Source organism: Muscardinus avellanarius (genome assembly GCF_963383645.1).
Source record: "Muscardinus avellanarius genome assembly, chromosome: 1".
NCBI lineage: Eukaryota > Metazoa > Chordata > Mammalia > Rodentia > Gliridae > Muscardinus > Muscardinus avellanarius.
In genome coordinates, this window is record NC_137786.1 from 225,797,450 (window position 1) to 225,816,127 (window position 18,678).

The 18,678-nt window shown below is 42.9% G+C and overlaps 1 protein-coding gene across 1 annotated transcript in view; it reads right to left on the minus strand.

Moving 5' to 3' along the window:
• LOC308260369 (olfactory receptor 5A2-like) overlaps positions 1 to 17,396 on the minus strand; it is a gene marked incomplete at both ends in the record, with an annotated part of 100,459 nt that extends 83,063 nt beyond the window's left edge. Inside the window, one exon of the mRNA XM_080691664.1 lies at positions 16,578 to 17,396. Coding sequence (XP_080547790.1) covers positions 16,578 to 17,396 — 819 coding nt within the window. The remainder of the gene's footprint in view (positions 1 to 16,577) is intronic.
• Positions 17,397 to 18,678: the final 1,282 nt, after the last annotated feature.

The window sequence follows — 18,678 nt, forward strand, 5'->3', positions numbered from 1 at the left end:
GTTCTTCCTGAAGAAAGCACATCTGCTCTCGTTTTTGATATTGGTCTTCAGCACTTGAAATGGGACCGTCACCATCATTTCTCCAGAGAGTTTCCTGGCCTTCCATCTTAATCTGGGACTGAATTAGTGGTCACTCAGATTCGGAGACTCCAGCTCTTGTACTGCTCAACTGCATATGGGCTCCTCCAGCTCTCCACATGCAGTCAGAAACTTGAGATTGCACTGTTCTGGACTGCACACTGACTTGATATACCTCCTTTTATCGCCTACATTTTCTGAGTTCTGTTGTTCTAGTGAATCCTGACCAATACAGTCAGGGAATGTGCTCTAATGGGCTTCCTGCCAGCCAGTTGGTAGGCTCTTTGCAATTGCTCCATTTAACTCCAGCAGTGAGCGTCAACAATCATTTTTCTCATGGGAATAATTTTCTCCACAGAGGAACAGGTTCTCCAGCCTCCTGTCCAAGAGATATCAACCAGCCAGAAGTGTTCTAAGAGCTGGAAGCGCCAATGGATGGGGGTGTTTGGAAGGGAGGGGCTCGGACATCTCACTGTGCAGACAGGATCTAACCGCCTATGTTTACCTTTCCCCCTAGAGATGGCTGATATCCAGAGTGCTAATCCCTGCTTCTATCTCTAGAGAATAAACCTCCAGTCTTCTGCAGGAGTGTGGAGGGATGATAGGGGTGGGCTGCCTGAATGAAGGGCTGGTCTAAAAATCTGGTTGTTTAGAATTTCAACTAAATTACCAATTTTAAGCTCCATCCACTCTATGCAAGATCCTAGTACCTTCGACTTCTGGTCCTTTTTGGAGTAATGCAATGGAAATCAATTTGCTCTCCCTGCCCTCTGCCCTATCCAGGATAGCTTTCAGGCTTAGGGATTCTGAACTGTTTGCTTCACTTGCACATGCTTTCCATCTTCCAACTTTTCTCATGATTTCTCTTGTTCTCCATATCTGGAAGGTTTTATGGTGTGTGTGTGTGTGTGTGTGTGTGTGTGTGTGTGTTGTCCCTGGAACTGATATAACAGGCATGTACCACCATACCCAGCTGCAATTTTATGTTTTTTACTGGGCAATGAAATCAACCACATTATGTTATGTACATGTGTAAATATTATGAATATATTACAGTGAATCCTAATATTATGAATAATTATAATTTCTCTGATAAAATTAATTTAAAATATTTTGCTGTCAATTTAAATGGACTCTAGGAAGGAATAAAGACAAGTGTGTTGATCCAACACATATGTTTAACAAAATTTCACAATATTTGCAAATTTAACCATTTATATTTTTGCTACAAAAAAGTAACTATATGCCTTTGCCCATTTTATTTTCTCCAACTTCAGATAATTCAATTTTTAATTATTTTAACATTAGCCTTTTACTGATATTTTATTAAGTAGAAAAATTGTTTTAATTTCCCTTTATTATCCTTGAATTGAAACTTTTTGTGTGTTTATATATTTTAATCACATTTATTTCATCTTAATTTTATGTTTACCACCTCTGCTCATAAAATTAGTTTATTCTGTTATTGGATTCATTTTCACAGCCTACTGTTTACAGACAAAACAATTTTTAATGTTCTTAATGTCTTACTCCTGAGTAATAAATATTTATATCCATATATGTATTAATATTTAAAGCATGAGAAACTTTCATTCTAAAATCACCATTAGGGGGCCCAGGTCACGGGACTCTGGGCCCCGGGCTGGACAGCGCATAGCACACCAGACCCCTGGAGAAACTGGGCCCAGTAAGACCCTGGGTCCCGGGCAGGGGTCTGGAGGGGCACGCCGGACCCTGGAACAGCCGGGGCTGGGTCGCAGGACCCTGGGCCCCAGGCGGAGTAGTGCGGAGCACGCTGGACCCATGGGGAAACCAGGCCGGGTCAGAGTGCTACTGAGTGCCTGATCCCACTACCTCCTCAAACCACACATACTGTCTTCTCTTATTTAAAAAAAAAAAAAAGGAAAAGAAAAAGAAAAAGAAAAAAGAAAAATATCAGAGAAGGGTCAAGAAGGCTGTGGCAGATGCCAGGATACTGGAGATGCAGACAAAACTTATCCAAATGCACTGGAACTTATGGAAAAATTCCCCGTGAAGGAGGACTGCTGTTTCTCTTTATTGTTAAGAATCTTGGACATCACCTGTAAGGAGAGAGTTTAGTAGAGACCAAAGAGAAAGATGGTGTTGAAAGCGGTCTCCATGATGGCGGTGGAGACTTGTATTCAGGAGAAGCAGAAATCGGATCCTACCAACCTTATTTTTTTTTTGGTGAAATTGCACCAAATGTTGAATGCTACTGTCGCGCATGCTTAGGAACACTGGACAACATTCAGAGTGAAAAAAGAGCTTGGAAAAGATTTGAAATGGTGGAGGCAGTGGCAATGGCAGTGGCCAGTACTCATGGGAGGCAGAGATCTGATGCATTATACCTGGAACCTTTGAAGTAATGACCCCAGAGGCAGAATGCTACCACCACACACCCTCGAGAACATGGGACAATTGGTTGGGCGAAGAGGGTGCTTGGATTGGAGCCTGCCAAGGGGTGAGGCCGGCGACGGACACAGCAAAGCTGGGATCAGAGCCTGCTGTGAGGCAAGGCTACTACTGGGGCCTCTGAGGCTGGGATCGGAGCCTGCCGAGTGGTTAGGCTGATGCTGGGGCCAGTGAGGCTGGGATTAGAGCCTGCCATGAGGCAAGGCCAGTGCTGGGGCCTTCGAGGCAGGAACCAGAGCCTGCCAAGGGGTTATGCCTGTGCTGGGGCCAATGGCTGGCATCAGAGCCTGCTGTGAGGCAAGGCTACTACTGGGGCCTCTGAGGCTGGGATCGGAGCCTGCCGAGTGGTTAGGCTGATGCTGGGGCCAGTGAGGCTGGGATTAGAGCCTGCCATGAGGCAAGGCCAGTGCTGGGGCCTTCAAGGCCGGGATCAGAGCCTGCCAATGGGTTAGGCTGGTGCCGGGGCGAGTAAGGCCATGATCAGAGCTTACCATGAGGCAAGGCTGGTGCTGGGGCCTCTGAGGCCGGGATTGGAGCCTGCCGAGGGGTTAGGCCGGTGCTGGGGCCAGTGAGGCCGGCATCGGAGCCTGCCATGAGACAAGGCCGGTGCTGGGGCCTTCGAGGCCAGGATAAAAGCCTGCCAAGGGGTTAGGCTGGTGCCAGGGCCAATGGCCGGCATCAGAGCCTGCTGTGAGGCAAGGCTGCTACTGGGGCCTCCGAGGCCGGGATCAGAGCCTGCCAAGGGGTTAGGCCGATGTCGGGGCCAGCGGCCAGCATCGGAGCCTGCTATAAGGCAAGGCAGGTTCTGGGGCCTCCGAGGCTGGGATAAGAGCCTGCCTAGGTGCCACCATCCTTTCTCGGCATATACGTGCATGAAAAACGCTTGTAAAATCAGCATGCTTCACAGAGGCAATAGCCCCAAGAAGGAAGCGTCATCTCTGGCAAAAGTACTCCTTGCTTTTAGAATTCTATACTAATAAGCTCCAATGATGTAAAATGGGATCCCTAGAATTAGGACTGTGGAAGAAGTTGAGTCCGTGAAAGATAAATTTTCCAGTAAAATGTTTGAGCCCTCAGGCTTTCTCTGCATTGCTCCAGCTGTAATAAAGTACAATCAGAATTGAGGGGCCGGAGAAAGGCTGCAAAATTCCTCTTGGCCTTTCTGCAGGCAGGTCCTTTGATCTACAGATTAGCTCCCAACACCTCTCTGCCAGCAGAGGAAGTTGCAAGCACAAGTTCCTACCTTTTGCCCCATTCTCCAAAGAGATATAAAATTGTCTCTCTGGAATCTGGGCCATCTGCTTCCCTCTTAGAGATGCAAATAAGCTTTTTTCTAGCCTTGACTTAAGGAAATCCTACCGTTTGTGACTCAGCAGCAGGATAGTAAAAAACCCAAATGTCTGCAATAAAAACTGGCTTCAAGATTATTCATTAGAGAACAATTATAGAAATCCAATCACCTGTATTATAATGTTTTTGGCCCTGTCTACTAACTGTAATATAAGTATTGCCTCATAGGAGATGGCAGAGCAGACAGGACCAGACAAATTCTCACTGTAGCCCTCTGGACCTTGCCAGGCAGAGGAGGGCATGGACTAAGCCCTAGAGACAAAAGACTCCAAAAGAATTAAAGGAGATCCTAGAAGACTGAATTTCTCCAAAATGGACTTTGGGTGTGACCCCTGCCTTTGTGGACTCCTTTACGGACTCCAGACCTTGCCCTCTAGGGTTCACCTGTGAGGCCAGAAACCTGATTTCAATCACAAAAGCCAAGGGGGCTGACTGTAATTGCCAAGTCCCAGATGAATTTTAAACTGTGACGGCATGGATCTTCTTTTATCCTGTTTACACTTAATGCCTCACTATTGTCCTTTGGTGTTTACACTGGGAATAAGGGTATAAGTACTAGTTATGAAAATTAAAACTTTGTTAGCTGTACAAGAGGCAGTTGTCCACGTCATTTCTTCAGATTCCTCTCTCCCAAGCCCCCGGGGACTAGACCCCATGCTTAAGGGGACTTGAAGAAGCTTTTACTTGATAAGGGAGAGGAATCGCTGCAGAAATTAACCCCCACAGAACCACAACCAAAGCCTTTGCCCACCTTTCTGAGAATCTCGGTCCCGAGCGGACTCAATGCCCAGATTTATTGTGCCCAAACTGAGCAAGCCCGTCGCACCGAGGGGTTAGGCCGGTGCCGGGGCCAATGGCCAGCATCGGACCCTGCCGTGAGGCAAGGCCAGTGCTGGGGCCTCCGAGGCTGGTATTGGAGCCTGCTGAGGGGTTAGGCTGGTGCCGGGGCCAGCGGCTGGCATCGGAGCCTTCCGTGAGGCAAGGCCGCTACTGAGGCCTCCGAGGCTGGGATCGGAGCCTGCCAAGGGGTTAGACCGGTGCAGGGGCCAGTGTGGCCAGCATCAGAGCCTGCTGTGAGGCAAGGCCGGTGCTGAGGCCTCCAAGGCCGGGATCGGAGCCTGCCAAGGGGTTAGGCCGATGCCGGGGCCAACGGCCGGCATCTGAGCCTGCCAGGAGGCAAGGCCACTACTAGGGCCTCTGAGGTTGGGATTGGAGCCTGCTGAGGGGTTAGGCTGATGCTGGGGCCAGTGGCCAGCAGTGGAGCCTGCCATGAGGTAAGGCCGGTAAGGCTGGGATTGGAACCTGCTGTGAGGCAAGGCCGGAGCTGGAACCTCCAAGGCCGGGATCAGAGCCTGCTGAGGGGTTAGGCCGGTGCCAGGGCCAGTGGCCGACATCGGAGCCTTCCGAGAGGCAAGGCAGCTATTGAGGCCAGTATTGGAGTCCTGCCTTGATTGGAGCCAGCTGAGGGGTTAGGCCAGTGTTGGGGCCAGCAAGACCAGAATCGGGGCCTCCCATGAGTCAAGGCCGCTGCTTGAGCCAGTGAGGTCTGGATCAGTCCACCGGGTAGCCAGGCCACTACTGGGGCCATCAAGAGTGGGATCAGTACTTGCAACACGGCATGCACAGAGAAATATCACAGAAAATAAAAATCAGGTCCTTCCCCTAATCAGCAAAAACTAGGAGGAAAGGGGCAACAGGAAGAGGTCGAGCTATAGAAAGGGCCCTATAGTGAAGCAACTAAGGTGACCAATCAGAGGGTATGGAATAGGGGAGGATGGAGCCTCTTTAGAATGCAGGAGGTACATAAACATATGTATCAAAGTTAATCACCAAACAAGCATGGGATCGAGGGAGGGGGAGGGAATGGGATGGGGGCTGGATGAGAGCTAATTGGATGATGTGTGCTTGTATATCCTCTCAAGTCTTGTATTCCAATGTGATATATGATTACAATGCACCAATAAAAAATAAAATAAAATAAATTTAAAAATTAAAAAAATCACCATTAAAGGTTTTAAAAAACTCTAAGTTGCAATCTGAGAAGACAAAAAACTAAGAAATCCTTTATCCTAAACTTAAAATCCAAAATAAATATCTATTTGATTTTATCTGATTTGATCTGAAATCAGATTTTACTTGATTTGATATGAAAAAAAGCCCTACTATACATAATATTGATTAATTTCACTACAAATCCAACTCTTTTTAAAACAAATGGATATATGCTGTTGTTATCTAATATATCCTAAAAATTAAAGTCATAATAACCATATTTCCCTCTACCACAAACTTGCCTTCCACATGAGCTATTCATCTTATTTTTAAAATATTACTGAAGTTTTATTGAGCATATGCGACCAGATAATTTTTACTTGATATAAACTGAAATATTAAGATTTGTATTAAAATACTAATGTTAATTTATTCACTAAACAAATGTTGATTAAGCACATGGGATGTGCCAGACACTGTTCAAATGCTGGGTACTGAGGGTCCAGTTAACAGCGTAATAAGTCCAGGTGACAGAGAGCGTGCTTTGAAACCATCTTCTTCTCCCTTTTTGGAACACAAAACAGACAGAGAGATAATATCCCAGAAGACTTTATTGAAGCAAGATTCTTCTCCATCCTACTCTGAACCCCACTCAGAACTCCTCCAAGACAAAAGTTAACCTTTTGAGAACAGAGAAAAGACACTGTCAAACTTAGCTTTAAGGAAATGCAGTCCACTTTTTGCTACTACAATGAAATACCTGAGGAAAATAACTTACAAAGAGAAAAGAGTGTCCAGGCATGATGAGGCATGCCTATAATCCCAGTGCTTGGGTGGCTGAGACAGGAGGATCTCAGGTTCATGGACAGCCTCAGCAAGTGTAGCTTGGAGGTAGAATTTCCTGGGTTCGGGGACTTCCGGGAAGATGGCGACCGAGAAAAGCGGGGCTTAAGAGCCCCGCTAACAACAAATATCCATTACCACAAAATCAGCGCCTTTCAAAGCCAGAAAACAACATCACCAGAGAAACAAAAAATCACCAGGCTCCAGAGAGGAAGCGGACTGAGAACAGAGCCACAGAGGATATCCTCACGCCAGAGGACGCGGCAGACGCGGCAGCAGCGCCATACTGCCGGCGAATTCACGGGACGGCCACAGCAAGTCGAGGGGAGCCGCTGCGGAACAGCCAGGCGGGATTTCTCAGCGCAGAGGACATCTAAAGCTCCCAGTATCTGAGCTCAGCACACGCTGCAGGGATTCAGAGTGGAAATCAAAACCAGGAAAAAAAAAAAAAAAAAAAAAAAAAACGCCAGCCCAACAGCCAAGGGCGTAGCAGCGGCGCCATATTGCCACCGGCGGCAGCAGCACAGAACTCACTACAGCTACATCTGCGTACTCAAGAATAGTGATTCAAATTGCGGGCCACAGCGGAGAAATCCCAGTACTGTACTCACTGGGACTTGACCCAGTGGGAGAGGGGCGGTGGCAGTGATATCACACCATAGGAGAACGTGCAACCTGGCACCCCCCACGGTCTAAAGCAGCCTCTATCGACTCTCTGGGTCGGAGACTCTGTGATAAAACCCAGTAAAGGAGTAGTGGGGTCTGAGATACTACTGACTCGAGATCCAGAGCACCTTAAGTGAAGTCATAGTGACCCAAGGGAAGAACCCAGAGAAGGCACAAACTTCCGAAATCATGGGAAAGAGGAATAATACTGGAGCAATTAATGCTCACAACCCCACAACATCAGAACCCGATAAAACAGAAAATCAGAGATTTCTAGAAGATCAAATCAGGAAAATAACTGTAGAAATAATAGAGGTGCTTCGAAAAGAACTCAGAGAGAGCCAAAAAGAGATAAAGGATGCAATTAATGAAGTAAAAGCCTCAATTCAAAGCACAAACAACCGATTAGAACACATGGAGAACAGAATCTCGCTCTTAGAAGATGATCATTTCAAAAATGAACGCATAGTTTCTAATCTAGGAAAAAATATCCGACAGCAGGAATCTGATATTGAAGAAATATGGGCCCATTTTAAGAGAGCTAACCTAAGAAAAATTGGAATAGAGGAGGGAAAAGAAAGTGAAACTAAAGGGATCAACAATCTCTTCAAGGAAGTAATAGCAGAAAATTTTCCAGACATAGAGCAAGAGGTCGATACGCAGGTCCAGGAAACTTATAGAACTCCCTTTAGACAGGATCAGAGAAGAGGATCCCCACGCCACATAATTGTCAAAATGACCAATGTGGAAGCCAAGCAGAGAATCTTAAAGGCAACAAAAGCAAAGGGCCAAGTGACATTCAGAGGCAAACCAATTAGAATCACTCCAGACTTCCCAAACCAAGTCATGAGAGCCAGAAGGGCTTGGAGTAACATATTCCCAATTTTGAAAGAAAACAACTTCCAGCCAAAAATTTCCTACCCAGCAAAACTTTCTATCAAATTAGATGGAGAAATAAGAAGCTTCCATGACAAACAGAAACTGAAGGAATTTATGTCTTCAAAACCAGCACTAGAGAAAATACTCAAAGAGATTAACTACAAAGAAGAAATAGGTAACACACACCAGAACCAGAGAAACAAGATTTCCCATCCAACAGACAACTAAGACTGGTTATCTGTGGAGATTCATTATTTATGTTAGTCTTTTACCTATCTCTAAAGGGTATTGTTTGCCTTTATTGTTGTTAATTTTTAGGATTTCTAGTTGGAATATTAATATACCTTCAGATATAGCATTTGGAAATATTTTATCCCATTCTATTAGTAACTGTTAACTCTGTTTACATTGTCTTTGGATATACAATATGTTTTTTATTTTTTAGGGAGCTTGTATACTCTTCTGTTGCCTGTGCCATTGAAATCATAACCAAGAAATCACTGCCAATTTCAATGTTGTGAGGTTTTATGACCCAGATTTTCTCCTAAAAGTTTATAGTCTTAAGATTTATATTTAGGTCTTTTATCTATTTTGAGTTAATACTTGTATATGGGATTAGGTAAGGGTCCAATTTTATTCTTTTCCATGTAATTATTATGTTTCAACAATACTTAGTTAAAAATTATTATTTCCACCACCAAATGTTCGTGGAAACCTTGTCAAAAATAACTTGACAATATAGGGAAGAATTTAGCTCTAGGCTTTTATTTAACTCCAATGGTTTATATATCTGCCTTTAGAATAGTACTACACTGTTTCAATTATTGTAGCTTTATATGGTTTGAAATCAGAAAATATATATCTTCTAGCTTTGTTCTTTTTCAAGATCGATGTGGGTACCTAGAGTCCATATTCCATATTAGGATAGATTTTTTTTTCTGAAAAATAAATATATAAATATATTATAGTTTCACCTAAAAAATAGAAAAAAATAGATTCTCTGGTAAGAAAGAAAGCAAAAAGAAATATTGAAATGTTATCTTTAAGTCATCAAAAGCTTGGTATCAGACAAATGAAACTCTTATGAGAGATTATCATTTTTAATTTTGGATAAATTGCTATAATACTAGATGTCAACTACTAAGCCAAGCATAGGAGGGGGGGATAAGGAGAGAACGGGGTGGGGATCGGGTGGGGGCTGACTGGGCAATGTGTGCATGTATGTCTACAAAAGTATGTATCCCACTATGATGTATGAATACAGTGCACCAATTAAAAATAAATATGAAAAAAAAAGAATTTCCTGGGTTCAATCCTCAGTACCAAGAAGGGGGGGGGAGAGAGAGAGAGAAAGAGAGAGAGAGAGAGAGAGAGAGAGAGAGAGAGAGAAGAGAAGAGAAGAGAAGAGAAGAGAAGAGAAGAGAAGAGAAGAGGAGAGGAGAGGGGAGAGAGAGAGAGAGAGAGAGAGAGAGAGAGAGAGAGAGAGAGAGAGGAGAGAGGAGAAAAAGGGAGCAGAGGGGAGAGGAAGATTATTTAGCTCCTGGTTCTGAAGGCTCTAGTGCATGTTTGGGGGTGCCCGGTGGCAACGGCAGGAGGTGCCTGATGGAACACACTGTTGACACTGTGAGCCAGGAAGCAGAGAGAGACTAAAAGACAGGGTTGCCTTAGCCCCGTCCATGTCATGTCCTCACTAATCAGGGTCCCCTACCAGGCCCTATATCTCTCAAGTTACATCCCCTCCACCATCCTGGGAACCAAGTCTTTAACACTGGGGCCCTGGGGGACACTCATCTAAAACATGGCACCTGCTGAATACCAAAATAAGAATAAAAACCTAAGGATGGATATGTGAGAAGCTTGATGTCATCCTTCCACATCATATACATAGATCACCACATCACGTTAGGCCTGTTAACATGCACAATTATGATCTACCAATTGAAATAATAGTAATTAAAATAAAGTAATATGTAGTCATATGTAATATGAAGGTAAAGCTAATTATAATTATAAAACTAAATGAATAAAAAGGTCAGATTTCCAGTAAAGGCACTTAACCAGCCAAAGTGGAGAAAGCTCAGGAGTGACTTTCTGTTGTCAAACTCCCAAGGAGGGCATGTGTGATGGGAAACAAGGCCACAGCCTTCTGGGCACTGAAAGCTACCAGTACCCAAAGTGGTAAAGATAGAAGAGACACCTGCTTTGCTTTCTGGTCAAAAGAGGAACCGCAACCTAGAAAATCAATGGCTTCTCTGCAAGTGGCATAGACGGAGGCCAGCTGTCAAGAATCGCAGGACACAGGAAGGAGGAGAGGAAGCAAGGCTACCGCAAGACTTCTCAGAACCCACTTCTTGATTGGTTCACATGGAGTCTCACCGCCAACTGCATTGCAGGCCGAGGGTCAAGTCAAGGGGTAAGATGTCCCCTGCCAGGCTATCTCCTTACCTTACAGTCCTTTGAAGATGTGAGATTCAGTATGTGTCTGACTTATGGACTTCCTATTTCTGGACCATGCGGATTAGGTTTACTCCCTAAGGACTTCACAAGATGAAACAGACCCAGCCTCCCTTTCCTTAAGAGGTCGTATTAGAACCAACAAGAACACATCATACAAACTCAAACTTACATTTCATGCCTGACGCTGTGTCTGTGAGCGCTGACGTTGGAATCCACTGTGACACCACAGTTCTATTTCAGAACTTGGCTGGCTGATGTTTTCTTTCCAAAATGTGTTCCCACCAGAGCCTGTGGTTTCTCTTCCAATTAGACAGTGGCATCTACTGGGGCTGGTGACTCTGAAGGGAGATGCTGCTGTGTCGTTTGTACAAGTTCCAAGCCATGGTTACATGATTACAAGCAACAGCTATGGTTTTTTTGTTTTTTTTTTTTTTTTTTTTCTTATAGGGAAGAGTGGCTGGGAGCAATAACGCAATACTGCTCCATAGGCAGTCTTGGCCAGCACTGGCAGGAGAATGGAAAGAGTGATAAAAGTGAGGCCAGAATAAAAGCAAAGCTCAGATATAAACAGTTGGTTTATCTCCATGGAGACAAGATGCAGGAATTCAGGAAAGATAGTCACAAATCAAGCTGACCGGGAAAAGGCTAAGGGTGCATGGCATTTCTCTTTATGTGAAAGAAGGTCAGGGTCTCCTTGCCTGGCTTTTGGGTTAGGGAAGGTGAAGATCAGTTATCTGAACACAGGCAAGTAAAATGCAAGCAATTCTTATTTTGGGTAATGGTCACAAAATAGCCACCTATAATCCAAATACTTGGGAGGCTAAGACAGGAGGATTACAGCTTCAAGGACATCCTCAACAATAGAAAGAGACTCCCAGAAACTTACTGAGACCTTGTTTCAAAATAAAAGGTACAAAAGCACTGGAAGTATAGCTCAAAGGTAAAGTGCTCCTGGGTGGTTGTTGTTGTTGTCATCGTCATTGTTGTCGTCGCCGTCCTTCTTCTTCTTCTTCCTCTTCTTCTTCTTCTTCTTCTTCTTCTTCTTCTTCTTCTTCTTCTTCTTCTTCTTCTTCTTCTTCTTCTTCTTCTTCTTCTTCTTCACAGAATAGGCAAACTCCTAAATTTGACTATTTTAAGACTAAACAGATTAAACTATTGATATTTGGGGGAGAGAGTTAAAATCTCATCAGAGCCTATTTAGTGCACCACCAACCAATTTTGAGTGTACATGTATAATCATATGCTTTTATGAAAAATAAGGGTCTGCTACTGAAACATAAGGGCAACAACCAAGTGCCTGTACAACTCTACAAATCAAACCATAAAATCAGCCCATGGCTGGGCATGGTGGCACACACTTGTAATCACAGTTCTTGGGAGGCTGAGGCAGGAGAATAGCAGGTTGAAAGCCAGCCTCAGAACTTAGTGAGGCTCTCGGCAACTTAGCAAGACCCTATTTCCAAATAAAAAATAAAATAGGTCTAGGGGCATAGCCCAGAGATAGAAGGTCCATCCCCAGTAGCACACACCAACACACACACACACACACACACACACACACACACACACACCAACACACACACCAACACACACACATACACACACATAAAAAAAACACCAGTCCATGAGAGATAAGTAAAATAACAGGGGCACTTTAATGGAAAATAATTTTTGACCAAAAGAAAAATCTGTCCATCTATAAATAATATATTTATTACTCATTAATATATTTATTATTCATTATATCCATCAATCTATAAATAAGATACTGATTAGAAGAGAGAGTGGTCATCTTGGGAGAGAGAAAAAGGTATGTTTGGAGAGAAAAATTGTTAGTTCCCTGGCTGAGGACCTCAGCCTGTCCAACACTAAGCTGGGCACTTTGTGGGAATGATGCACATTATCCACTTTGCTTGGACTCCTTCCTCTCCAAATAGACTTTCTGTTATAATTTATCTTTCTGTGTGGTTTCCTCAGCAGATGGAGAACTACACCCCTTGCACAAGAATGATCTTGGCAGATTTATTCTTTGCTGAAAGCTAAAAATGGCATTCTGGTTTGTGCAATGAGCTGTTCTGAACTTGGTTGACTCCAGCCCATCTGCAAAAGATTGCTGGAGGTTGTGCAGTGGAGCCACACCCAAGACTGTGCTAATTTGACTAAAGTGAATCCTTCTCCAGCTAGCCAGCCTGTTCTGGAAACCATTGAGCCTTGTCTTGGCTCAAATAGCTACGAAATGCCTGATTCCTCTAGTGCTGAAAATAGACTGTTAAATATATTTCACCATAATAAGCACACTTATTTGGAAAGTCTTATTTGATATGGGGTTTACTGTAGACCCCATTTTTTTTTACTTATTCCAGTTTTACAACCAATCCCAAGTCATGCACTACAACTAATTATAACTAATAAGCCTTACTTTCTCCTTGACAGTTGAGCAAACTGTAAAAGGACTTTATGTATCTTCAATGCAAAGAGAAAGTTCTGTTAGTGATAAATAGAAGCATGGCCAGACAACAGAGATTTTGACAAAGACTTTGAATTCAGAATCTTCATTCATCAAAAACAAGTTGAAAAAGGGCTAGGTGCAGAGGTATATACCTAGAATCCTAGTTACTGGGAAGGGGAAAGCAGGAGGATTGCAAATTCAAGGCCAAGCTGAGTAACTTGGTGAGACATTGTCTCAAAACTTTAAAAAGTTTTAAAAAAGTTTTAAAAAGTTTTAAAAAGTTTTTAAAAAGTTTTTTAAAAAAAAGAGGGCAGCAAATATAGTTTAAATGTATACTATTTATGTTCAATAAAAAATTGTTAAAAAACTTTTCATGATCTTTTTTCTTCATAAAAAAAACTTTAAAAAGTATATAAAAAGGCTGAGTATGTAGTTCAATAGTAGAGCACCACTGGGTTCAACCCCCAGTCTCTCTCTCTCTCTCTCTCTCTCTCTCTCTCTCTCTCTCTCTCTCTCTCTCTCTCACACACACACACACACACACACACACACACACACACAAACATACACACACACACACACACACACACGAAGTTTAAAGATGACAATAGATCAGTGATAGTTTGGTCTAAATTCAAAGCATGAGGCTTTTTTCATTGAGGAATTAACTTGTATTGTTTCAACAATCTTTGGCATTGGAAGTAGTTTAGATTAACTATTATTTTGAAAATTGGTAAAGTGAAGGATAGGAACTCAGCTTGCTGGAATGCAGATGAAGAAAAGTAAATAAAAAAGAATGCCTTTAAGAAAAAGGAGGAATTCAGGTGTGGTGACACGTACCTGTAATCCCAGCACTTGGGAAGCTAAGATGAGAAGATCACAGATTTGAGGTCAACCTCAGCAACCTAGCAAGACCTTGTTTCAAAATAAAAACTTAAAAGAGCTGGAGGTATTGCTAGGAGGTAGAGTACCCCAGCTTTAATCCCCACTGCCAAAATTAATTTTTAAAAAGAAAGAAAGAAAGAAAAAGGAGGTAGTATCTACATAGCTGACAGTGTTGGCACGATTGGTAACATTTCTGTATACAGCCACTTCTAAGAACCTGGGTTTTTTCTAATTCCCTAAGGACTACTTCTGATACGCAAGAGAAAGGGCGGAGATTAGAGTCCTGGGTAAGCATTTTCACTAAGAATGGTATGTCCCAATGGGAGGGTATATTTCAAAGCTATTGCCTCTTCTTAGCACATTAACCTGGGTTTTTCTTGATTTATGCAAAATCAAGAATATCGACTAATGACATAAGCTAACATGTACTAAGAATTACCTTATGCTGGGTGCTTTCTCATGCATTAGCCCTTCTCATGCATATTCTCACTTGATTGTTGTATCAATTCTATAGTGAAAAAGCACTTTTTTGTTTTTGTTTGTTTTTTGGTGGTACTGGGGTTCCTGGAAGCCCTTCTACCACCGGGCTACACTCCCAGACCTATTTTATATTTTTTAAAATTTGGAAACAGGGTCTCTTAAGCCAGCGTGGCTGGCTTTGAACCTGCGTGATCCTCCTGTCTCCACCTCCCAAGCACAGGGATTACAAGCGTGCGCCACCACGCCCAGCACGAAAAACAGGGTCTCTTAAACCAGCGCGCTGGCTTCAAACCTATGCAATCCTCCTGTCTCCGCCTCCCAAGCGCAGGGATTACAAGCGTGCGCCACCACACCCGGCAAAAAAGCACTTTATATATGAGTGAAGAGAATGGAGCCTGTGTGGCACTTTCATAAGGCCACATGCCTACAAAAATGGCAGAGATGAGATTCATCATCACAGGTCAGATGACTTCAGAATGAGTACTCTTAGCCACTTTTTGCTACTGTGTCTCTAGACTCTCTTTCTAGTGTATCAAAAGCCTTTACAAAGATCACATTTTGTACCAAGGGAAGAGAATGTCTTCTATTTTATTGGCTTGGAAAGTGATCATCCAATTCATCATAATAAAAGCACTCTTACTCTATGGAAGGCAGTGTTCTAAGTGTTTACGTGTATGAATCATTTAATTCTTCACAATAAGACTAAGAGGGCATTTGCTCTTATTTTACAAGTGAGAAACTGAAGCACACGGGGTCCAAGTACCTTGTCCAAGAAACACAAGTAGAATTCATTTACTCACTTTTTTTATGGCTGCCCGAGAAAGGTCAGCACTAAGTACATTTATTTTTTATCACCAGTTTTCATCACCAATGTATGGACACATAATATGTTCTGAGAAAATGTGGAGGAGGACAATCACTGTCTTCAGTTCCCTGGCCAAGTTCTTACATAGAACTTATAAGAAACCTGGTTAAAAACAGAGAAACTTTTATCCCAAATGAGGATGTGCTCCTCTTCAGATTCCTAAAACACTTTGAATTTGGGTTAGAAAGCTGTTACCTAGCCGAGCATGGTGAGGCATGTATGTAATCCCAGTACTTGAGAGGCTGAGACAGGAGAGTTGCAGGTTAAAGGACAGCCTCAGCAGTGTAGCAAGGCTCTCAACAACCCTCAGTGAGACCCTGTTTTAAAAGAAAAGATAAAAATAGCTGAGGCTGCAGCTCAGAGGTAGAACAGCCCTGGGTTCAATCCCTAGAACCACAAAAAAAAAAGAAAAAAAAGCTATTACTTTTGGCTTAAATAATATTTCCTTGGTTTTATTTAAATAATTATAGGGACCACTTCTTTGTATGGTTGACTAAATTATCCAAGAGTTGTTACATTTGTTTTGTTAGTAAGACTCAAATCTGAATTCCTGCCTTAATACATCTAAAGATGGTTGCTGTACCTCCATAATTCAGTGTGGTCTACTAGCCATGATTCTCAGACATGAGAGGGTGTCTTCCTTATGGCCATGTTCTCTAAGTAAAGTATTTGGGAATCTCAGAAGAGGGAAAAAGCAATTGTGTTTACTGAAAGTATCACCCAGTTAGGGTCCATAATGCTGTCAGAATCCTGCCTTGAGTTCTGGATTAACATTTTTTTCCCAATAGTTTCCCTCCCTAGAGACACAGATTCTAAGGTTGTTGTTTTTTTTTTTTGGTCATGGCTAAATGGAGTATTTGAAACCTCAACCTATGCAATGCTATTTATTCTGCAACCTAAAAATGGTAAAGTCATCTTCTAATCACCAATAGATAAACTGGTTAGTAGAGTCTTAGAAAGGGGAGAAAAATCATCATATAGATCAAGTGGTCCAAATATAAGTACATAAAGTCCTGCACTATTGACCCAGCTCATGACTCCATTGTGAATATTGGCCTAGGGTCAGAAACATGACCCTGGAGAAAGCACACGATCCCGTCCCACCACCTTCCTTACAGCATCTTTAATCTCCTTATTCCTAAAACTATAGATGATGGGATTGACCATGGGGATCAGCACAGCATAGAATATGGACACCACCTTGTCCCGACTGAGGGAGTAGCTGGAACTAGGGCGCATGTACATGAAGAGGCCAGAGCCGTAGAAGAGGGTCACCGCCGTCAGGTGAGAGGTGCAGGTGCTGAAGGCCTTGCTCCTACCTCGAGATGAGCTGATCCTCAAGACAGCAGCAATGATGTAGCCATAAGAGATGAGGATCACAAGGGCAGACACCACACCAACGATGACACCCACGACAAAGTTCACCACCTGGCTGGTGAAGGTGTCAGAGCAGGACAGAGACAGGACCGGGGGAAGGTCACAGAAGAAGTGGTTGATCACATTGGGCCCACAGAAATCGTGCCGATAGACAGAGTAGGTTTCAATCAGGGAACTGAGGAATCCACCCACATAGGAAGCGGCCACCAGCTTTAAACAAAGGGTGTGGGATATGAGGGCCATGTAGAGTAACGGGTTGCAGATGGCGGCATAGCGGTCGTAGGCCATGGCTGCCAAAAGAAAGCATTCGGTCAGTCCCATTCCACAGAAGACAAAGTACTGTGTGGCACAGCCAATGAAGGAAATGGTTTTCTGCTCGGTGATGATGTCAGAAAGCATCTTGGGGGCTGTGGAGGATACATAGCAGATGTCCAGGAAGGACAAGTTACTGAGGAAGAAGTACATGGGTGTGTGTAGGTGAGGGTCCATCCTGATGAGGCTGATAAGGCTCAGGTTCCAGGCTAGGGTCAGGAGGTAGATCCCCAGAAATAACACAAAAAGGAAAACCTTCATCTGAGGGTGGTCTGAAAACCCCAGAAGGATGAATTTTGTCACAATTGTGTTGTTCCTTCCTACAGCCATAGACTTGTTCCCTGTGTAAAGAAAAGAAGCAAGCCTGTGGTCAGGTGGATTCTGTTTATAACTATAAGAATGGGAAACTTACAGTTAGCATCCAGTTGCAATTAGAGCCATCTTCCAGGCAAAGTCTTCCCAGAGCAAGCCATGGTATGATGACCCCTCAACATTATTTAAAGTCTGTGTGTTAGCTGAATGTGACGGTGCATGCCTGTAATCCTGGTACTCAGAGACTGAGACAGGAGGATCTCAGATTCAAGGACAGCTTCAGTAATTTAAGGAGATTCTCCAAAGCCTAGCAAGAGCCAGGCGTGGCGGTGCATGCTTATAATCCCAGCACTTGGGAGGCTGAGACAGGAGGATCACACAGGTTCAAAGCCAGCCTCAGCTACTTAGTGAGGCTCTCAGCAACTTAGTGAGAGCCTGTTTCAAAATAAAATATAAAAATAGGTCTGGGAATGTAGCCTGGAGGTAGAAAGCCCCTGTGTTCTACCCCCAGTACCTCCCCACGCACACACAAACTAGCAAGACCCTATATGAAACTAAAAATAAAAATAAAAAGGAATGGGGGTGTAACTCAGAGGTAAAATGTCCCTAGGTTCAACTTCCAGTACCACAAAAAATAAAATAAAATAAATAATAAAGTCAATATGTTATGAACTTGTTGACTAAAGAGATTCTGTCTAATGGTGTAGAAAGTGACAGGAGTTAAAAAGCAAATTTTGTCTTCAACTCTATTCCTACCTTGGTGAGAGTTATATTAAAAAAAAAAACCCACTTTATCTCCCCCAGAAATTCGCTTTCTCAAATGTTGAGTCAGAAGACTTCCAAGGCCCTTTTGAAATTGGGTTTCTTAGGAAATTTTTTAGATTTTCTAACTTAAAAATATAGATCAGATTAAGATAAGAATAAACTTGAGCATTGCTTTGCATTCCTTATAAAAGTTCTCAAGACAACTGAATGCAATCAGCTATAATTTTTTACATAGTTCATTTTAGGAAGGAAATCCAAGCCACAATCTAATAATTCATTCTTCCAGATGGTGAAACTAAGAGAAAGAAATGTTATGTGGACAGATTTAAAACTAGAGAAATTTTGAATTTTTATACAAGTCATCACATAAAATTCAGTGGAAGATAAAAATTTGGACTAGCCCAATCTATACCATTATAGAATGTAAGAACTAGGAACACACCCTCATAAGGAAGGCAGAGGGAGCAATCTCAGAGTTTATTAAAATTGATGAGCCAGGGTAGTCAAGAACTAGCTGAAATTAATATTTCCTTGA